The 23,369-nt window shown below is 49.2% G+C and overlaps 1 protein-coding gene across 1 annotated transcript; it reads left to right on the forward strand.

Moving 5' to 3' along the window:
• The first annotated feature begins 17,347 nt into the window (after nucleotides 1-17,347).
• PDE12 (phosphodiesterase 12) lies at nucleotides 17,348-22,411 on the forward strand. Its single transcript, XM_073569821.1, has 3 exons — nucleotides 17,348-18,589; nucleotides 20,023-20,101; nucleotides 21,521-22,411. The coding sequence occupies exons 1-3, from the start codon at nucleotides 17,414-17,416 to the stop codon at nucleotides 21,961-21,963; spliced, it is 1,698 nt and encodes a 565-aa protein (XP_073425922.1). The 5' UTR covers nucleotides 17,348-17,413; the 3' UTR covers nucleotides 21,964-22,411.
• The last annotated feature ends 958 nt before the right edge of the window (nucleotides 22,412-23,369 follow it).

Here is a 23,369-nt window from a genome sequence, read left to right on the forward strand (position 1 = left end):
TAAATATATATATATAGACACACACACATATACAGTATATTATTATTATTTATTGTTATAGCGCCATTTATTCCATGGCGCTTTACATGTGAGGGGGGTATACATAAAAACAAGTACAATAATCTTAAACAATACAAGTCATAACTGGTACAGGAGGAGAGAGGACCCTGCCCGCGAGGGCTCACAATCTTCAAGGGATGGGTGAGGATACAGTAGGCGAGGGTAGAGCTGGTCGTGCAGCGGTTTGGTCGATCGGTGGTTACTGCAGGTTATAGGCTTGTCGGAAGAGGTGGGTCTTCAGGCTCTTTTTGAAGGTTTCGATGGTAGGTGAGAGTCTGATATGTTGTGGTAGAGAGTTCCAGAGTAGGGGTGATGCGCGAGAGAAATCTTGTATGCGATTGTGGGAAGAGGAGATAAGAGGGGAGTAGAGAAGGAGATCTTGTGAGGATCGGAGGTTGCGTGCAGGAAAGTACCGGGAGACGAGGTCACAGATGTATGGAGGAGACAAGTTGTGGATGGCTTTGTATGTCATGGTTAGGGTTTTGTAATGGAGTCTCTGGGCAATTGGGAGCCAGTGAAGGGATTGACAGAGGGGAGAGGCCGGGGAATAGCGGGGGGACAGGTGGATTAGTCGGGCAGCAGAGTTTAGAATAGATTGGAGGGGTGCGAGAGTGTTTGAGGGGAGGCCGCAGAGCATGAGGTTGCAGTAGTCAAGGCGAGAGATGATGAGGGCATGGACTAGGGTTTTTGCAGATTCTTGGGTGAGGAATGAACGGATGCGTGAAATATTTTTGAGTTGAAGTCGGCAGGAAGTGGAAAGGGTTTGGATATGTGGTTTGAAGGAGAGATCAGCATCAAGGATTACTCCGAGGCAGCGAGCTTGTGGGACTGGGGAGAGTGGGCAGTCATTTACTGTAATTGATAGGTTCGTAGGGGGGGTCACGTGAGATGGGGGAAAGATGATGAATTCTGTTTTGTCCATGTTGAGTTTCAGATATCTAGTGGAGAAGAAGGATGAAATAGTGGACAGACATTGAGGGATTCTGGTTAGTAGGGAGGTGATATCTGGTCCAGAGATGTAGATCTGTGTGTCATCAGCATAAAGATGATACTGAAAGCCATGAGATTCTATGAGCTGTCCCAGGCCAAAGGTGTAAATAGAGAACAGCAGGGGCCCTAGGACTGAACCTTGTGGGACTCCGACAGATAGGGGGCGAGGTGAGGAGGTGGTGTGTGAGTGGGAGACGCTGAATGTCCGGTCTGTTAGGTATGATGAGATCCAGGAGAGGGCCAAGTCTGTGATGCCGAGGGATGAGAGGGTCTGTAATAATAGGGAATGGTCCACTGTGTCAAAGGCAGCCGACAGGTCCAGGAGGAGGAGGACAGAGTAGTGTCGCTTGCTCTTGGCAGTTAAGAGGTCATTGGTGACCTTAGTAAGGGCAGTTTCAGTGGAGTGGTGTGACCGGAAGCCAGATTGTAAGCGGTCGAAGAGGGAGCAAGAAGAGAGATGGGAGGACAGTTCAAGGTAGACGTGTTGTTCCAGTAGCTTGGAGGCGTATGGGAGAAGTGATATAGGGCGATAGCTAGATACAGAGGATGGGTCAAGAGAGGGCTTTTTGAGGATAGGTGTGATGGAGGCATGTTTAAAGCTTGAGGGGAAAACACCAGTTGTTAGTGATAGGTTGAAGAGATGGGTTAGGGTGGGGATGAAGACTGTGGTGAGGTTTGGGATGAAGTGGGATGGGATCGGGTCGAGTGCACAGGTGGTGAGATGTGATCTTGAGAGTAGAGTGGAGAGTCGATCTTCTGTAATGGTGGAGAAGTTGGTTTTGAAGGTGGAGGGCTGGGAAGTCGGGAGGAAGGGCTCTGGGGGTTGTTGACCAAAACTGTCCCTGATGTTATCAATTTTCTGCTTGAAAAATGAGGCAAAGTCTTCAGCTGAGATGAGTGGGGAGGGAGGAGGTGCTGGGGGGAGGAGGAGAGAATTGAAGGTGTTGAATAACTGTTTAGGGTTGTGAGACAGGGAGGATATGAGAGATGAGAAGTAGGTTTGTTTAGCTGTGGCGAGTGTGGTCTTGAAAGTAGTGAGGGACTGTTTGAATGCGATGAAATGCTCGTTGGAGTGGGATCTTTTCCATCTGCGCTCAGCAGCCCTGGAAGCTCGCCTCAGCTCTTTGGTCAGGCTGGTGTGCCAGGGCTGTCTGTTGATTTTGCGAGTTTTGGTATGTGTAAGTGGGGCAGCGGATTCCAAAGCTACAGCTATTGTGGTGTTATATAGAGCGGCAGCGTCATCCGCATTGTGTAAGGAACTTATATCTGTAAGAGGGAGGAGGGATTCGGAGAATGAGTGTAGGTCAAGGTGTTTAAGATTCCTGCGAGGGTGTGAAAGTTTGTGGGGTGGGGATTGTAGACATGGAGTGAAGAGGGAAGAGAATGTGAGCAGGTTGTGGTCAGAGAGAGGAAGAGGTGAGTTAGAGAGGTTAGATAGGGAGCAGAGGCGGGTGAAGATGAGGTCCAGTGTGTGGCCATCTTTGTGGGTGGCTGTAGAAGACCATTGAGTGAGGCCGAAGGAGGAAGTGAGAGATAGAAGTTTAGTGGCAGCTGAGAGGGAAGTGTCAATGGGGATGTTGAAGTCGCCCATGATGATAGTAGGGATGTCCGCGGAAAGGAAATGAAGTAACCAGGTGGTGAAGTGGTCAAAGAAGGTGGTGGCTGGCCCTGGGGGGCGGTAGATGACAGCCAGTTGGAGGTTGGAGGGGGAGTAGATGCGCACAGAGTGCACCTCAAAGGAAGGGAGGGTAACAGAGGGTGGCAGTGGGATTGGGGTGAAGGAGCAGGTATCTGACAGGAGAAAACCAACTCCTCCACCATGTTTGCTGCTGGGGCGGGGGGTGTGAGAAAGGTGGAAGCCGCCATACGAAAGTGCAGCAGGAGAGGCTGTGTCAGAAGGGGTGAGCCAGGTTTCGGTGATGGCGAGGAAGGAGAGTTTGGTAGTAACAAAAAGATCATGGATGTAGGAAAGCTTGTTGCAGACAGAGCGAGCGTTCCACAGAGCTCCTGTTAGTGGGACTGGGGAAGCGGGGGCTGGGTGAATGGGTATAAGGTTGGAGAGGTTACGGAAGGTTGTGATAGAGCGTGGATGGGAGGTAGAAATGACTGTGGGAATGTGGTGAGGAGGACCAGGATTTGGAGAGATATCACCAGCAGTGAGAAGGAGCAGAGAAAGTGTTAGCAGGTGGGAGCAGGAGAGGGCATGAGGGGGCTGTCTGTGTTTGGAGACAGAGGATTGTATGTTAAGGAACAGTTTTGAGGCGGAGGTGAGGTGGATGGGGAGGATTGAAGAAGAGATGAACAGTTCCTTACTAGGAGTAGGGATTAGGGGAATTAGCAGAAAGTGAAGGATTATTGGGGTGAAAGTGAAAACAAACAGAAACATTGTTTACAGTGACTGTGTCCAGTTACCTTCAGTTCCCTTCTGGTTCAATTCTGGTTTTAATTCTTAAATTAATCTTCACACTTCTAGCACACACTTATAGCAATCACAATGCAGACTGAAGTATATATATATATATATAGACACACACATATATAGTGTATATATATAGACACACAGTATACATTCAGACACACATATACAGTATATATATATATATATATATAGACACACACACATATAGTGTATATATATAGACACACACCACACACATATATAGTGTATATATATAGACACACAGTATACATACAGACACACATATACAGTATATATATATATATAGACACACACACATATAGTGTATATATATAGACACACACATATATAGTGTATATATATATATATATATATATATATATATATAGATACACACACATATACAGTATATACACTCACTGGCCACTTTATTAGGTACACCTGTCCAACTGTGTGTTAAGACTTAATTTCTAATCAGCCAATCACATGGCGGCAACTCAGTGCATTTAGGCATGTAGACATGGTCAAGACAATCTCCTGCAGTTCAAACCGAGCATCAGTATGGGGAAGAAAGGTGATTTGAGTGCCTTTGAACGTGGCATGATTGTTGGTGCCAGAAGGGCTGGTCTGAGAATTTCAGAAACTGCTGATCTACTGGGATTTTCACGCACAACCATCTCTAGGGTTTACAGAGAATGGTCCGAAAAAGAAAAAAAATCCAGTGAGCGGCAGTTCTGTGGCCGGAAATGCCTTGTTGATGCCAGAGGTCAGAGGAGAATGGGCAGACTGGTTCGAGCTGATAGAAAGGCAACAGTGACTCAAATTGCCACCCGTTACAACCAAGGTAGGCAGAAGAGCATCTCTGAACGCACAGTGCGTCGAACTTTGAGGCAGATGGGCTACAGCAGCAGAAGACCACACTGGGTACCACTCCTCTCAGCTAAGAACAGGAAACTGAGGCTACAATTTGCACAAGCTCATCGAAATTGGACAGTAGAAGATTGGAAAAACGTTGCCTGGTCTGATGAGTCTCGATTTCTGCTGCGACATTCGGATGGTAGGGTCAGAATTTGGCGTAAACAACATGAAAGCATGGATCCATCCTGCCTTGTATCAACGGTTCAGGCTGGTGGTGGTGGTGTCATGGTGTGGGGAATTTTTTCTGGGCACTCTTTGGGCCCCTTGGTACCAATTGAGCATTGTTGCAACGCCACAGCCTACCTGAGTATTGTTGCTGACCATGTCCATCCCTTTATGACCACAATGTACCCAACATCTGATGGCTACTTTCAGCAGGATAATGCGCCATGTCATAAAGCTCGAATCATCTCAGATTGGTTTCTTGAACATGACAATGAGTTCACTGTACTCAAATGGCCTCCTCAGTCACCAGATCTCAATCCAATAGAGCATCTTTGGGATGTGGTGGAACGGGAGATTCGCATCAGGGATGTGCAGCCGACAAATCTGCGCCAACTGTGTGATGCCATCATGTCAATATGGTCCAAAATCTCTGAGGAATGCTTCCAGCACCTTGTTGAATCTCTGCCACGAAGAATTGAGGCAGTTCTGAAGGCAAAAGGGGGTCCAACCCGTTACTAGCATGGTGTACCTAATAAAGTGGCCAGTGAGTGTATGTATATATATAGACACACACATATAGTGTATATATATAGACACACAGTATACATACAGACACACATATACAGTATATATATATATATATAGACACACACATATAGTGTATATATATAGACACACACATATAGTGTATATATATAGACACACACATATATAGTGTATATATATAGACACACAGTATACATACAGACACACATATACAGTATATACACCCTCATCTGTGGCCACTGGGCGGCGCTGTGTCCCATCTCGTCTCTGTACAGCTATCACGCACTCGCCCCCTGACAGGCGCCTGTTGGAGCTGACGCGCGGTATATCCCCGGTATGTGCAGGGCACACAGCGGCTGTGGGGGGCGCTCACCTGTGCGGACCCCCGGGCTCCGGCCGCCGCTCGTCTGCTCAGGTAAGGTCTCTCTCTGACATTAAACAATTCGGTTGTCAAGGCAGCGGAGGCGGGGTGTTGGTAGGGGGCGCGTCTGATCTACGGCAGATAGGGGCGGGGCTGACTGCAGCGCTAGTCTCATCACTGTAATCTCCTGCTGATGCCACCTGGTGGACAGCATTGGTCAGTACACCCTGAGAATGCTACCTGCGCATTGTGCTGGGAGGGGGCTGCTGGGACTAGTGGTGCTTCCTGTCTGCTGCCCCTATGAGGTATGCAGCATGTCACGTGGGGGAACAGGATGTATTATAGAATCACAATGTAGCATAAAGGGGTTTTCTCATAAATACATTTGCACATAATGCAGCTCCTCCACATGTCTGCTATCCGGGGACAGGGGTACGGGCACACAATGCCTTTTAAACATTTTTGTCCACATGATAAGCTCCGCATTGCCGGGAGAAGCATTGCTGACATTGTGAGGCAGCCCTCTTCCTTTTTAGGCTTTTTTTCTTGTTAAATCTTCCATCCTATTCTCCACCTCGGGCTGTTGTTGTGGCCCCTGGTCCTTGCCTGGATTTGCTGGGGGGCGTTATGGAGATGGCTGACCGGAGATCCCACATTCCTCCAGTGCCCCGCTGCAGAAGGCGCTCGGTTATTGATCCCAGACAATCCATTACTGGAGTCTCCAGTAGTATAATGATGAGGATTCATCCTAGGGATAGGTTTATCAATATCAGATCTGTGGGGGTCCGACGTGCGGCACCGAATCCCCCCATCAGCCGCTCCAGTCACTGTACAGCGGGTCCTGCCGGTAATAGGAGCTGATCTGCAGCCCCAGGAAGCGGCCACTACAGTGACCCGAGCGGAGGGGCTCTGCGCCTCAACGCTGCAGACAACTGATTATTAATGACATAGGGGATAGGTCATCAATATGTTTGTCCTGGAAAATACCTTTAAGGCCCTCCTGTACATACTATGTATAATATGCATATTATATATATACTGTATATACACTGCTCGGAAAAATAAAGGGAACACTTAAACTACAGAGTATAACTCCAAGTAAATCAAACTTCTGTGAAATCAAGCTGTGGCAAGAAGGTTTGCTGTGTCTGTCAGCGTAGTGTCCAGAGGCTTGAGGCCCTACCAGGAGACAGGCCAGTACACCAGGAGACGTGGAGGGGGCCGTAGGAGGGCAACAACCCAGCCGCAGGACCGCTGCCTCTGCCTTTGTGCATGGAGCAACAGGAACAGCACTGCCAGAGCCCTGCAAAATGACCTCCAGCAGGTCACAAATGTGCATATATAGAAAATTAGGAAAGGGAAAGGGAAATTTGTGCTCACCAAAATAGTCCTATAAGCCGGTCGTGCCTAGGGATCAAATGGCTGACCACCATGTGTTGCAAACATGAAGAGAGAAGGAAGATCCGGCACTGCAGACTTGATAAAATCCACGATAAGTTTTATTCACATAATTTCATGATAAAACCATAAAGGGGAAAACAGACCCCCACGCCTGACGCGTTTCGAACCTTACACCAGGTTCTTCCTCAGAGACATGAAACAAAACAGTTCACACAATGATTATAAACATTCCTAATCAGCAGAGGGACTTCACACATGTGTATAATCAAAGAGGCAGACAACTAAGCCCTCAAATCACTGGTGGAGTCACTCCCTTGCAAGAAGAAAGAAAAAAAAAAAGAAAAGACCTAAACAGCAATGGACAAGACATAGAATATACAAAAACATGTGCAATACACACGTATAAATGCATAAATACATAGCAACTTTCAAATGACAAAAAAAAAAAAAAGGAAAAAAAAAAAAAGAAAAATTAAAAAAAAAAATATCTCAGCACTCAATAGAAATACATAAGATCATTTCTATAATTTAAACCTTGCGGATATCGTGCATCAAGCGCAAGTATCCAGAAGGCTTCCCGACAGTGTAGTAAATGTTCCCAGTCACCCCCTCTGGGGGGTTTCAATACCCGTTCTATTCCCTTAACTTTAAGACTGCATAAATTACCCTTGTGTATTTCAAGGAAATGTTTGGACAAGCCAGACACATTCCTACGACTGGACATAGACTCTGGATTAGAAGCGGTGATGTGCTCACTTAGGCCTCTTTCACACATCAGGTTTTCGCCGTCAGGCGCGATCCGGCGCTTTTGACAGAAACCGGATCCGACGAAATGCAATGCCGGATCCGGTTTCCCCCCCCATTGACTTGCATTTGCGCCGGATGGCCATGCGTTTCATCCGGTTTTCGCCGGATCCGGCAATGTGTCGCGATCCGGCGTCTGGAAAAAACGGCTACTGTAACGTTTTTTGTCTCCGGCGAAAAAGCCGGACACGCCGGATCCGGTGCGTCCGGCTTTTTCACACAATGAAAGCCTATGAGCGCCGCAATGCGCCGGATCCGGCGACAGCCGGATCCGGTGGCTGGATCCGTTTTTTTTGGTCTGAGCATGCTCAGTAGCTCTGCCCACTACAACCTGTCAAAGAAGGGCTGTAGGAACATGCTATATATAGTTTTCCAGTAGCCAATCCCGTTCGGAAGGCCACAAGGGTCAATTTTAAAAACCAGATCCGGCGTAATCCGTCGAAAAACGGATAGAAAAACGGATGAACCGGATGAGACGGATCCGGTTTTGTCTGTCAAGAACAAGACGGATCCGGCATAAAACCGGATCCGGCACATCAGGTTTTACAAAACATTTGCCGGATCCGGCATTCCGGCACGACGCCGGATCGCGCCTGACGCCGAAAACCTGATGTGTGAAAGTAGCCTAAGTCTCCTCTTCAGGCTGCGTGTAGTGCAGCCAATGTAATATAAACTGCACAATGTGCACTCTGCCATATACACTAAGTGTGTGGTGTTACAATTCATGTAGGTTTTAATTTTGTAGGTTTGTTGTGTACTAAAATTAACAAATTTATCTGTAATATCCATATAGCGGCACAAACCACACAATTTTTCACCACACTTATAATTGCCCAAGTAATTTAACCACGTATGTTTAGTGCAATCAGACAAATACAATGAGGGGGACAAAAAATGACTCAAATTTTTAGCTCTCTTTGGAAAACACCTACAGTATGTCCACCAGCCAATATCTGCGATAAGACTGGATCTTGATGCAGTAAGGGAAGATGTTTATTTATGATTTTAATAACACCCTTGTAATCTGAACTGAAAGCGGTAGAAAAAGTGGGAATATTTTTATTTTGATTAGTGTGTACCATGTCATTCTGCAATAAACTACTCCTAGTTTTGTTATCCACTTTCTTAATAGCCCTGTTTAACATCCAGTTCTTATAACCCCTTTTTGATAGCCTGGTGCAAATTTTGCGACGCTCGGATTCATAAAGAGCGTCATTAGAGCATGATCTTTTGGCACGGATTAATTCACCCAACGGTAAATTTCGTATCACATGTGGCGGGTGACAACTATCCGCATGCAATATGGCATTACCACTGGTATCTTTTCTATATAGGGAAGTATATATATTCCCCGTTTTGACATCTCCGATAATTTTAACATCCAGATATGTGGCACAAATGCCATGTATTTCGTGGGTGAATTTAATATTCAAAGAATTAGTCCCAATATACTTAAAAAACTCAAGCATGCATGAGAGGGAGATACATCACAACGATCAAACCACAGTAGGATCACGTCATCAATGTATCTCCCCCACCACAATACATTGTCTAAATAGGGATTATCCATAGTATATATATATTTGTTCTCCCAAAAGGACATATATAAGTTGGCCAGAGTAGGAGAGAATTTTGACCCCATCGGGCAGCCACACACCTGAAGATAGTACTTAGTGTCAAATTTGAAAAAATTGGTGTTCAAAAGATGTTGTAACGCCATAATGATAAATTTTTTAAGATCAGAACTGAAATTACTTTCTTCAGTCAAAATGGTGGAAACAGCAGATAATGCCAAATCATGAGGTATACATGAATATAGAGCAACCACATCACGTTATCCATGTGTGGTGAGGCCCCCATGCAACCTCCTGAAGTGCCTGCAGAAGCTGTTTGGTGTCTCTAATGTGACCTGGTGTTTTCAAAACCAAAGGTTGTAATTTTCTATCCACTCGGAGAGTTTTTCATTAACCCCTCCAATACCGGCCACTATGGGCCTGAAAGGTGGAGGAAACACGCCTTTATGAATTTTGGGTAAGGTGTGAAATACAGGACACACTGGTTTATCCACATATAAAAAATCAGCCATGCGCTTGTCCAATACTCCCAAAGCAAGACCCTCCTGCAAAATCACAGATAAACCCTGCTGAATACAGCTTGTAGGATCATTGTTGAGAGGATGATATGTATTAATATCAGATAACATGGATAAAATTTCATTGCGATATAGTAGTGAGTCTAGAATCACCACTGACCCCCCCTTGTCTGATTGGCGGACCACTATATGTTGGTTCTTACTTAGTAAATGAAGCGCATGCTGCTCATTTGCAGATAAATTATCGTGGATTTTATCAAGTCTCCAGTGCCGGATCTTCCTTCTCTCTTCATGTTCACAAATGTGCATGTGTCTGCACAAACGGTTGGAAACAGACTCCATGAGGATGGTCTGAGGGCCCAACGGACAAAGATGGGGGTTGTGCTCACAGCCCTACACCGTGCAGGATGCTTGGCATTTGCCACAGAACACCAGGATTCGCATATTTGCCACTGGCGCCCCGTGCTCTTCACAGATGAAAACAGGTTAACACTGAGCACATGTGACAGATGTGACAGAGTCTGGAGACGCCGTGGAGAGCGATCTGCTGCCTGCAACATCCTTCAGCATGACCGGTTTAGCAGTGGGTCAGTAATGGGGTGGCATTTCTTTGGATGGCCGCACAACCCTCCATGTGCTCGCCAGAGGTAGCCTGACTGCCATTAGGTTCTGAAATGAGATCCTCGGTCCACTTGTGAGACCATATGCTGGTACGGTTGGCCCTGGGTTCCTCCTAATGCAGGAAAATACCAGACCTCATGTGGCTGGAGTGTGTCAGCAGTTCCTGCAAGATGAAGGCATTGAAGCTATGGACTGGCCCGCCCGTTCCCCAGACCTGTATCCGATTGAGCACATCTGGGACAGCATGTCTCGCTCCATCCACCACTGTCACGTTGCACCACAGACTGTCCAGGAGTTGGCGGATGCTTTAGTCCAGGTCTGGGAGGAGATCCCTCAGGAGACTATCCACCGCCTCATCAGGAGCATTTCTCTTTGTGTATACTCATCAGTAGCATGCTCATGCTTCGTAGGGAGGCATACAGGCACGTGGAGGCCACACACAATACTGAGCATCACTTTGAATTGTTTTAAGGACATTATATTCCACTTTAATCTTGTGTGGGACTCCAAATCCAGGCCTCCATTGGTTAATAAATTTGATTTTCATTGATGATTTTTGTGTGATTTTGTTGTCAGCACATTCAACTTTGTACAGAACAAAGTATTTAATGAGAATATTGCATTCATTCAGATCTAGGATGTGTCATTTGAGTGCTCCCTTTATTTTTTTGAGCAGTGTATATATATATATATATATATATATATATATACACACACACACACACAGCTCAGAAAAATAAAGGGAAGAATAAAATCCCACATCCTAGATATCACTGAAATATTTCAGTTGTAAATTTTGATTCATTACATAGTAGAATGTGTAGAGAACAACAAAGCATAAAAATGATCAATGCAAATCACAATTAATATCCCATGGAAAATTCAAAGTGGAAAATCAAATTACAGCTTACCCAACTTGAGAGGAAAATGCCTCAAGACAAGGAAATGATGCTCAGTAGTGTGTGTGGCCTCCACGTGCCTGTATGACCTCCCTACAAAGCCTGGGCATGATCCTGATGAGGCGGTGGATGTTCTTCTGAGGGATCTCCTCCCAGACCTGGCCTAAAGCATCCGCCAACTCCTGGAGAGTCTGTGGTGCAACGTGACGGTGGATGGAATGAGACATGATGTCCCAGATGTGGTCGATTGGATTCAGGTCTGGGGAACAGGCAAGCCTGTTCATAGCATCAATGCCTTCATCATACAAGAAGTGCTGACACACTTCATCCACATGAGGCCTAGCATTGTCCTGCATTAGGAGGAACCCAGTGCACCTGCATATGGTCTACCATTGGGTTTGAGGATCTCATCCTGGTACCTAATGGCAGTCAAGGTGATTGGAATTCTCCAGAGAACACCTAAATTGGCAGATTTGACATTGGCGCCCTGTTCTCTTCATGGATAAGAGCAAGTTCACACTGAGCACATGTGACAGAGTCTGGAGACACCGTGGAAAACATTCTGCTGCTGGAAACAACCTCTAGCATGACTAGTTTGGCAGTGGGTCAGTAATGGTACGGGGAGGCATTTCTTTGGTGGGCCACACAGCCCTCCGTGTATTAGCAAAAGGTACCCAGACTGCGCTATGTGTGGAGAAAACCAGGCACTAGAAATCACCTGCCCAATACAATCCCAACAGTGAAACATGGTGGCAGCATCATGCTATGGGGGTGTTTTTCAGCTGCAGGGACAGGACAACTGGTTGCAATTGAAGGAAACATAAATGCCGCCAAGTACAGAGATATCATTTGGCATCAAAGACCTCGCCCCATCCTGGATCTCCTCATACATTTCCAACAGCACATTCAGTGTCTCCCACTCCCACCTCATCCCACCCTCTCTCTGTTGCAATCCCCCAAGGCTCTATTCTAGGACCCCTACTCTTCTCAATCTATACACTTGGCCTGGGGCAGCTCAAAGTCCCACGGATTCCAGTACCACCTTTATGCTGATGACACTCAGATCTACCTCTCTGGCCCAGACGTCACCTCTCTGCTCTCCAGAGTCCCTGGAGTGTCTATCAGCCAAATCCTCCTCCTTCTTCTCTCGCTTCCTCAAACTCAATGTGGACAAATCTGAAATCATCTTTCCTCCATCTCACAGATCTTCCTTACCTGACCTATCACAATTAACGACATCCCGCTTTCCCCTGTACCAGAAGTCTGCTGTCTTGGAGTAACCCTTGACTCTGACCTGTCCGTCAAACCGCACATCCAAGCTCTCGCCACCTCCTGTCATCTCCAGCTCAAAAATATCTCCAGAATCCGTCCTTTCCTCAACCCTCAATATGCTAAAATGCTTGTGCATGCCCTCATCATCTCCCACCTCGACTACTGCAACATCCTTTTCTGTGGCCTCCCTAACACCCTCGCACCTCTCCAGTCCATCCTTAACTCTGCTGCCCAACTAATTCATCACTCTCCTCGCTACTCCTCCGCTTCTCCCCTCTGCAAATCTCTTCACTGGCTCACATTCCCTCAGCGTATCCAGTTCAAATTACTAATACTGACCTACAAGGCCATCTATAACCTGTGTCCTCCATATATCTCTGAACTAATCTCCCGATACATTCCCTCACGTAATCTACGGTCATCCCAAGACCTCCTTCTCTCCTCCACACTTATTCACTCCTCACCCAACCGCCTCCAAGACTTCTCCCGAATAGCCCCTATTCTCTGGAATTCTTTGCCCCAATACGTCCGACTATCAACCACATTTGGATCCTTCAGACGGAACCTGAAAACCCACCTCTTCAAGAAAGTCTACAGCCTGCAATGACCCTGCTACCTCCTTCTCTCTCAACACTACCGGAGATATCGCCTCAGCCAACACCGGAACTGCTGCAACCCCCCAACCTACTATCTCCATCCCCATCATCCTTTTGAATGTAAGCCCGAAAGGGCAGGGTCCTCTCTCCACTCTGTATCAGTCTGTCATTGTTAGTTTTTTTACTGTAAGTGATATCTGTAATTTGTATGTAACCCCTTCTCATGTATAGCACCATGGAATCAATGGTGCTATATAAATAAATAATAATATCCTGGATGAAAACCTCTTCCAGAGTGCTCTGGACCTCAGACTTGACCGAAGGTTCACCTTCCAACAAGACTATGACCCTAAGCACACAGCTAAAATAACAAAGGAGTGGCTTCAGAACAACTCTGTGACCATTCTTGACTGACCCAGCCAGAGCACAAATTTCAAAGCAGATTAAGGCTACTTTCAGATTTCCGTTTTGAAGCATCAGGCGCGATGCGGCGAAAAATGTAAAAACCGGATCTGGGGCCTGTTTCCACCGGATCCGGCTTTTTTCCCATAGACTTACATTATCGCCGCATTGCGCCTGATGGCCATGCGGCGTGTCCGGCTTTTGCCGGAAACGGCAAAAAATGCCTGTCCGGCGTCTGCAAAAAAACCCGTTCCATGCAACGTTTTTTGACAGCGCCGGACGACTTTTTTGCAGAGCGCATGCGCGAAGACTCTTTCTCCCTCTCCCGCACCGTATCCGGCAAAAACAGATGATTCAGCGGGCTGCGGCTTCTACCGGATCCAGTTTGACAACTTTTCGCCGCAGCCCGCCAGATTTAAAATCCGGAAATCTGAAAGTAGCCTTAGACTTCAAGAAGTCTCACTTTTGAAGAAACACAAAGAAATGGGCAACATTAAGGACACTAGATGCAGTGGTTGGCCTAGAAAACTTGGTGCAGCAGATGTTTGACACATTATGCTAACTTCACATGAAAATCAGATGTTCAGCAGTGCCATCAGCTCAGAACTGGCAGCAACCAGTGGGACCCAGCAGGACCAGAGAAGACTAGCCAGAAGTGGTCTCCAAGGCAGAATTGTGGCCAAAAAGCCATATCTTTCACATCGAAACAAGGCCAAGTGGCTCAAATATGTATGAAAACATAGGAGTCGTGGTGCCGAAAATTGTCAGGAGGTGCTCAGGACGGAGGAGTCAAAATATGAAAAATGTGGTTGTTATAGAAGGGAGTTTGTTCCCTGAAGGGCTGGAGAGCAGTACAATAATGAGTCTGTGGGCAATCGTGATGCATAAGCACAGTGGAGGGTCCGGTAAGTTTGGGGCAGCATTTCTGCAAATGGAGCTGGGTCAGACTTATTGGTTCCCTCAATGCTCAGAAATACAGGCAGATACTTATCCTTCATGCGATATCATCAGGGAGGTGTCGGGATTGGCTCCAAATGTATTCTTCAGCGGAACAACCCGAAACGTACAGCAACGGTCAGTAAGAACTATTCTCAGCGTAAAGAACAAGGAGTCCTGGAAGTGGTTATATGGTCCCACACACTGGCATAACTACAGTTTGATGGGCCCCCACCGGCGTGTTGGTCTGCATGTGTGGGCCCTCGTAGTGTTCTAAATCCTATAAAGACATACATGTTTTCTCTCCAAGTAGCAATGTCCCCCATCCTGGCTCCTTCTTGTCATAATCGCTCACATCATGAGCCTCATGCTATATGTTCCCTCATCCTGCTATAATGTCCCAAGTCTGGTATGGTGTCTCTTATCCTGGTATAATGCCCCCCATCCTGGTATAATATCCCCAACTCTGGTATATAATCCCCAATTCTTGTATAATGCCCTTCATTCTGGTTTAGTGTCCCTAGTCTGGAAAAACAAATATCCCTCATTCTGGTAAAATAGCCACATCCTGGAATAATGTCTCCATCCTGGTATAATGCCCCCATCCTGGAATAATGTCTCCATCCTGGTATAATGTCCCTCATCCTGGTATAATGTCCCCATCCTGGTATAATGTCCCTCATCCTGGTATAATGTCCCCATCCTGGTATAATGTCCTCATCCTGGTATAATGTCCCCCATCCTGGTATAATGTCCCCCATCCTGGAATAATGTCCCTCATCCTGGTATAATGTCCCCATCCTGGTATGTCCCCATCCTGGTATAATGTCCCTCATCCTGGTATAATGTCCCCATCCTGGTATAATGTCCTCATCCTGGTATAATGTCCCCCATCCTGGTATAATGTCCCCCATCCTGGAATAATGTCCCTCATCCTGGTATAATGTCCCCATCCTGGTATGTCCCCATCCTGGTATAATGTCCCTCATCCTGGTATAATGTCCCCCATCCTGGTATAATGCCCCCCATTCTGGAATAATGTCTCCATCCTGGTATAATGTCCCTCATCCTGGTATAATGCCCCCCATCCTGGTATAATGCCCCCCATCCTGGTATAATGCCCCCCATCCTGGAATAATGTCTCCATCCTGGTATAATGCCCCCCATCCTGGAATAACGTCTCCATCCTGGTATAACGTCCCTCATCCTGGTATAACGCCCCCCATCCTGGTATAATGTCCCCCATCCTGGTATAATGCCCCCCATCCTGGAATAATGTCTCCATCCTGGTATAATGCCCCCCATCCTGGAATAATGTCTCCATCCTGGTATAACGTCCCTCATCCTGGTATAACGCCCCCCATCCTGGTATAACGCCCCCCAACCTGGTATAACTCCCTCATCCTGGTATAATGTCCCCATTCTGGTATTATGCCCCCCATCCTGGTATAATGCCCCCCATCCTGGTATAATGTCCCCCATCCTGGTATAATGCCCCCCATCCTGGTATAATGCCCCCCCATCCTGGTATAATGCCCCCCCCATCCTGGTATAATGCCCCCCCCATCCTGGTATAATGTCCCCATCCTGGTATACTGTCCCCCATCCTGGTATAATGCCCCCCCATGCTGGCATAATGCCCCCCCATGCTGGTATAATGCCCCCCCATGCTGGTATAATGCCCCCCCATGCTGGTATAATTTCCCCCATCCTGGTATAAGGCCCCCCCATCCTGGTATAATGTCTCCCATCCTGGTATAAAGCCCCCCCATCCTGGTATAATGTCCCCATCCTGGTATAATGTCCCTCATCCTGGTATAATGTGCCCCATCCTGGTATAATGTCCCTCATCCTGGTATAATGTCCCCCATCCTGGTATAATGCCCCCCATCCTGGTATAATGTCCCCCTTCCTGGTATAATGCCCCCCATCCTGGTATAATGTCCCCATCCTGGTATAATGTCCCCATCCTGGTATAATGCCCCCCATCCTGGTATAATGTCCCCATCCTGGTATAATGCCCCCCTTCCTGGTATAATGTCCTCCATGCTGGTATAAAGCCCCCCCCATCCTGGTATAATGCCCCCCATCCTGGGCGCCTTCCATTCCGCCACTCCCTTGCCATGCAACTTTTCAGCCATATTTTTCTCTGCGACGTTGCAGCTGACATCATGCGGCCAGTTGTCTGATCTGTGTTGCCCCCCATGTGTCAGCTGTCAGGGTCCCTGTAAAGGGCCAGTCCCAGTTTCATAATTGCTTTCTGTGCTTGAAAGTACATAGCAATTTTCCAGTTTACGTCTTATTAAATACGCGGCCATCCTGAGGATATCAACAACTCTGTCGTTTATATCTCGTTGCCTTGGAGTCCGACCACTGCTAGAAAGCAGGACATGAGCAGCGCTCACAAGCTCTTTCCTATGTGGCTTGTAAGCACCGCCGTGAAGCTGGGGAAGGGGGCACGCTATTATCTCCTGATCCCAGCCAACTTCAGCGCATCACTTACAAGCCAGACCGCAGCAGTGGTCGATCTCCAAGGTAATGAGTGGACTTTAACCCCTTTCCGACATCAGGTGTAATAGTTCGCCGACGTCCGACTCCCTCCCTTTGATGTGGGCTCCACTGCTGTGACGTCTGCCTCTAACAGGGCAAGGGGGAGCAAAACACGGAAATACGAATAAAATACCTCTGGTCATGAAGGGGGTAGGTGACTAAGACTTGGACATGTCGCAGCGCTGACCCTATTATTGATGGCTGTCGTAACCAGTCGCCGTATAACCATAGCCTTGTGTGTGTGTAATCCCAGCATCATAAAACTGCTGCGGTTATTAGCACTGGTGTGAACAAGCCCTTTAACAGCCCAGAGTCACGTGGTGCGCGCGCCCTGCCTGCAGGGAGGAGCAGTGGCGGCGGCCGCCGGCAGAGGGCGCTGAGATGAGCGGCTGCTCGGGCCGGCTGGTTGGCGGCGTGCTCAGGCTCCTGGGCCGGGCGGGCGGCATGGAGAAGGCGGTGGTGAGGGCCGTCCCCTCCGAGGACAAGCTCAGCATCTCCCTCACCCTGTCCGGCTCCCAGCGGCAGCTGCAGAGGGACCAGACGGAGCCGCTGAGCAGAGCCCTGGCCCGGATCTCCGCCAGCGCCACCAAGACCAAGAAGCGCAAGGAGCCTCCGGCCCCGGGGCCTCCGGTGCGGCTCTTCTACCGGGGACAGCCGGTGTGTGAGGCCGCCCCCAACGCCGAGGCCTGGCAGGACGGCGCCGAGCTGCTGGTGGGGAACGTGCTGTACCGGGTGGAGAGGAACCCGCCGCTCTGCCAGGAGCTGGCCCTGCCCCGGCACGTCATGGCCGGCTTCCCCGTGTGTCCGCGCCTGCGGCTGGAGTTCTCCGACCCCGAGCACTCGCTCTTCACCTGGTACAGGCAGCAGCAGGCCCGGAGCGGAGCCGGGGACTCTCCTGGGAGCCCTGCCGGGCAGCAGTGGGAGGAGGCCGGCCAGGAGCGAGTCTTCACCCCGGCGGTGGGGGACATCGGGCTGCGGCTGAAGGTGCGCTGTACGCCCGGGGACGGCCAGAGGCTCGGGGAGAGCCGGGAGCTGGAGGTGGCGGGCCCGGTGGAGGCCGGACCCGGGGCCTGCACGTTCGATGAGCGGCACCTGTACACGCAGCGGCCGACGGAGGAGCCGCTGATCCGGGCCGTGTCCTACAACCTGCTGGCCGACGTGTACGCGCAGACCGAGCACGCCCGCACCGTGCTCTTCCCCTACTGCGCCCCCTACGCCCTGGAGCTGGAGTACCGCCACTGCCTGCTGCGCAAGGAGCTGAGCGGCTACCGCGCCGACCTGCTGTGCCTGCAGGAGGTGGACCGCGCCGTGTTCTCCGACAGCCTGGCCCCGGCGCTGGAGGCCTTCGGGCTGGACGGAATCTTCCGCCTCAAGGACAAGCAGCACGAAGGCCTAGCGACCTTCTACCGCCGGAGCCGCTACCGGCTGTGCAGCCAGCACGACATCCTGCTGGGGGAGGCGCTGACCGGGGACCCGCTGCACCAGGAGCTGCTGCAGCGCCTGTCCCGCTACCCGGGAGCCAAGGAGAAGATGCTGCAGAGATCCTCCGCCCTGCAGGTGAGCGCGGACTGCGAGATGTGGGGGCACTGGGCCAGCTGCTTTATACCTCAAAAGCAACCAATTACATTCCGGCTTTCATTGCCCTGAAGGTTAGAGAATGAAAGCTGTGATCAGATTGGTCAAAAAAACTCAAAACTGACATCCAATAACATTTTGGCTTTCATTTCTGTGAATAAACCCTGATCTGATTGGAGAAAAAATGGTGCAACCAATCATATTCATGGTTGAGTAATAAAACCTGGTATCTGATTGGTTGCTATGGGCAAACACAAATAGCTGATGCTAAGGAATGGAGTTGTTACCCATAGTAACCGAGTAGGTTGCCGCTTCCAGTCCCTTTTATAAAGGGGGTTAAGGCGATACTTTTATTGCACTGGTGTTAAGAAATATAATCTTACAAAATGGACCCTAGGTATTGGGCGTCTCATAAGCTGCAATTGACGGCATCCATGACGCTGTTGTCACCGTAGTGAATTTCTAAAATACCTCCAAATGTGACCGTTAGGAGAAAATTAACTTATTTCCTCCTGGGGACATCCGGCTTTTAGTTATGAGGGCTGCCGGCTTTCAGTCATGGGGTGTGAACAGAGCGATTGCAGTCACCGATCACTATATTTTGAGCGTTGTCTGTAGGCACGCCCTGGGCTCTGTTCAGATGTGCTACAGAGCCGGGTGTCGATGAGTTTCAGGGCGGTCTGACAGCTGCGGCTCACAGAATAGTGAGCGATGACTGCTCCATGCACACCACCATGACTGAAAGCTGGCGGCTTCAGAAGGAAATAAGTTCATTTCTCCTTTTAGCTGGTACTCTCTTCAGTTAGCGAGAGTTGAGAGCAGATATAAAACCGTCCCTTTCTTCGGAGAATCTGCCGCATCTGCCCTTTACGCAGACAACCCATCAATGGCAGTGGCCAGCCCGCGCGCACAATGGACAGGCGCTGCCGGTGTCCCCCCCCCCCCCCCCCCCGTGCGCACAATGGACAGGCGCTGCCGGTGTCCCCCCGCACGCACAGTGGACAGGCGCTGCCGGCGTCCCCCCCCCCCCCCCCCGCACAGTGGACAGGCGCTGCCGGCGTCCCGCCCCCCCCCCCGCACAGTGGACAGGCGCTGCCGGGCGTCCCCCCACGCACAGTGGACAGGCGCTGCCGGCGTCCCCCCGCGCGCACAATGGAAAGGCGCTACTGCCGTCCCCCCCGCGCACAGTGGACTGGCGCTGCCGGGCATCGCCCCACGCGCACAATGGACAGGCGCTGCCGGCGTCCCCCCGCGCGCACAATGGACAGGCGCTGCTGGCGTCCCCCAGCGTATAATGGACAGGCGCTGCAACCCTATAAACACCCCCCCAAAAAAAAAAAACGCAAATGTTGTATCGGGGCCTAAATCAATGTTTTGTTATGCGACTTGTAACCCACCTTATGTCATCTTTCTAGGTGTCTGTCCTCGAGTCCACGGCTGATCCTTCTAGAAAATTCTGTGTGGCCAACACTCATCTTTACTTCCACCCAAAAGGTGAGAGAACGAGTGACCTGCTCTCTATGGACGCTCATTCGCTGCTTTTTCCGTCTTGGTTTTCGGCATCCGTTACTCTTTATAGAACTCCTTACTGATGGCCTCCATTCATATTAGATCAGGGATCAACAACCTGCGGCACTCCAGCTGTTGTGAAACAACAACTCCCAGCATTCCTTGACAGCCACATTCCATTGGGCAGCCGTCGAAGTAGTCATTCACAACAGCTGGAGTGCCCACGTTTGCATGAGAGCAGGGGTCTCAAACTCGGCAGAGTAAATGGACCGCACAGAAAAAAAAAAAATTTGAGCTGGGGGGCCGCATTCCTTTCAAACTTAATACACCTCGTACACACACGGCTCCTCTTCATACACCCATCTCCGTACACATGCAGCTCTGCTCTGTACACACACGGCTTCTCTCCGTACACCCTGTTCCGTACACTTCATACACACGCGGCTCCGCTCCGCACGCCTCGTACACACGCGGCTCCGCTCCGCACGCCTCGTACACACGCGGCTCCGCACGCCTCGTACACACGCGGCTCCTCTCCGCACGCCTCGTACACACGCGGCTCCGCACGCCTCGTACACACGCGCCTCCGCTCCGCACGCCTCGTACACACGCGGCTCCTCTCCGCACGCCTCGTACACACGCGGCTCCGCACGCCGGAAGGGGTCTCAAACTCAGCAGAGTAAATGGACCGCACATTAAAAAAAAAATTTGAGCTGGGGGGCCGCATTCCTTTCAAACTTAATACACCTCGTACACACACGGCTCCTCTTCATACACCCCGCTCCGTACACATGCGGCTCTGCTCTGTACACACACGGCTTCTCTCCGTACACTTCATACACACGCGGCTTCTCTCCGTACGCCTCGTACACACGCGGCTCTGCTACATCCACCCTGTAAACCCCTCCTGACCCAACACGTAAACTTACCTTCATCCAGCACCATGACAACCAGCACAGATGGCAGTGTCCTGCATACACGGAGGCCCCTGATCATGTGACCCCTGACTCCTCCCAGGTCCTGTGCACACAGAACAGCCATTGCGTGCTCCTGAATGCGCGCCTTCCACCTGCCTCAGAGAGTGAGACATGTGGTGCACCGTGGGCCGCATGTTTGAGACCTCTGCATTAGAGGCTGGACCTGACAATTATGATGGCAGCCTTTGACTCGGAACAGATAACGGACGGTCCGCGTACGGTTTCCTGGTCTAGTTTCCATGGTTCATATCCATTAACGTCTGTGTCCAGATTGGGCCAGTACGTCTTCCATCTTCTCCACAGATGGGATGAACAGCCGCCGGGCACTTCTGGTTCCTACAGCAGACGTCACTATAGATTGTGGCTGGATTTTGGGATTTCCAGCAATTTTAGCCAGATTTATCCATTTTTTTTATTTTTTTTCCAGGTGGCAACATCCGATTACTGCAAATAACCGTGGCGTTAGCTCATATCAGACACGTGGCGTACGAGCTCTACCCCAGCATTCCTATCATATTTTGTGGGGACTTTAACAGCACCCCTTCCACCGGTATGTACAGTTTTGTAAGAGATGGGACCATCTCCGAGAACCACGAGGACTGGACATCTAACGGAGAGGAGGAGCGCTGCAATATGTCTCTCAGCCACCCGCTCAAACTGAAGAGCGCCTGCGGGGAGCCCGCCTACACCAATTACGTGGGAGGCTTCCACGGATGCTTAGATTATATATTCATTGACTCCGAAAGTTTAGAAGTGGAACAAGTCATTCCTATGCCAAGTCATGAAGAAGTCACCAGCCACCAGGCTTTACCGAGTGTCTCGCACCCTTCCGACCACATAGCTCTTATATGCGACTTGAGGTGGAAGTAGGAGCCATTGATATTTCCAGATTGGGGTGTAAATGTGGTACGTTTATGCTGCTGATACTAACACTGACCACCATAAAATGTCTTCAGTATTGTTATGGGTCTTCCTTCTACAGAAAGGTATCCTGCAGCAAAAAAAAAAACTGCACGTGCGCTGCTTTGACCAGACACTGTCAGCAGGCTGAGCCTGTTTACACAGGACGACGTGCTGCCGAGAACGATGATCTTTTCTGTAGCACAAAATATTTCACCCTACAAACGATAGGCGATCGGCAGCCTGTTCAGACCACACAAAGATAGCGCAGCGTTAATGGATCTTGATAGTCAGCAAGATACTGAAATAGTTCAGCGTATGACTTTCTATTGCCTATAACATAGGCATAAGAAGTTATAAAAAGCAATGTGCACATGAAAGAATAAGGATTCTAAAAAAATAAAACCCCAAAAACTAACCACTGTGTCCAATTCTGATCGCAGTAGATAAGGGTATGAGACTGGATCGGAGGAATGTCTGGAGAGAGGTCTCGTGTTTGATGTAACGAGATGCAGATTTGGTTTGTGGTTCCCATATTTTTGCACTGAGAAACTGATAAGTCATCAATATTCATTGTCGAATATCTGTGAATATGGGGAGAAGCGGTGCACGCAGGTCTGGAATACACGGTACTACATAATTCGAAGTCTACAGGGGCTTCACGGCGGGGTCAATCAAGAGTGATGGAGAAGATACTTAGGAAAACTACTGCTGGCCTCTATTGTGTGCACAAGTGTGAAATGATGGGTCTGAATGACTGGGTTTTGGGTGGCACGTCAGGTGTGGTTCAGGGTTTCCCTCACATTGAGTTTTCACCAAATGTGAAGGAGAACATGACACCACTAATTGACCATGGTCTCATCACAGAGCAGGATCTCTCCGGCTATAGAAAAATCACAACTTTGGTTCTCCTTCTAATTGCAGATGATTATTCATTCTGAAGATCAGTGGCAGCCACAGGGGTCTGATCCACCACCAAATACAGGTCCAGGGGTATGCCATAAGCAAGAGATACCCTTATTAGAGATAGGCAAGGAGGCTTGAGGTTGTGGACACTTTTTTTTTTTTGGTGGATTACTGGTATCTAAACACAGGAGCAGCATCACAATAATGTGACATGATCTAGTCCTACATAATAAGGGACGGTGTGCAGGAGCAGAGCTCCCATTATCCTGGTTAAAATCCTGCTGGGAATCTACTTATTCCAGAGGAAGAAAATCGCCCTAACCAGTGTGTGGGCGAAGGGCAGCTGGTGCCCAAGGTCTGACCCAGGCCGGTCTAAGGATCCTGGTTTGCTGTGCGCGGTGGAAGGAGAGGAACCTAGAGGGGGCACGGCTACTTAATACTCACCTGCAACCGCCATGTCATCACCCGAC

This window comes from Dendrobates tinctorius, unplaced genomic scaffold, assembly GCF_039654945.1.
Source record: "Dendrobates tinctorius isolate UK_male_01 unplaced genomic scaffold, ASM3965494v1 ptg000027l, whole genome shotgun sequence".
Lineage (NCBI taxonomy): Eukaryota > Metazoa > Chordata > Amphibia > Anura > Dendrobatidae > Dendrobates > Dendrobates tinctorius.

What these genes read in the sequence shown, in the direction of transcription:
- PDE12 (XM_073569821.1), top strand. Translation starts at nt 17,414, where the DNA reads ATGAGCGGCTGCTCGGGCCGGCTGGTTGGCGGCGTGCTCAGGCTCCTG. An exon ending in AGAGATCCTCCGCCCTGCAG is followed by an intron (nt 18,590 to 20,022) that starts GTGAGCGCGGAC and finishes TCATCTTTCTAG; the next exon opens with GTGTCTGTCCTCGAGTCCAC. An exon ending in TCTTTACTTCCACCCAAAAG is followed by an intron (nt 20,102 to 21,520) that starts GTGAGAGAACGA and finishes TTTTTTTTCCAG; the next exon opens with GTGGCAACATCCGATTACTG.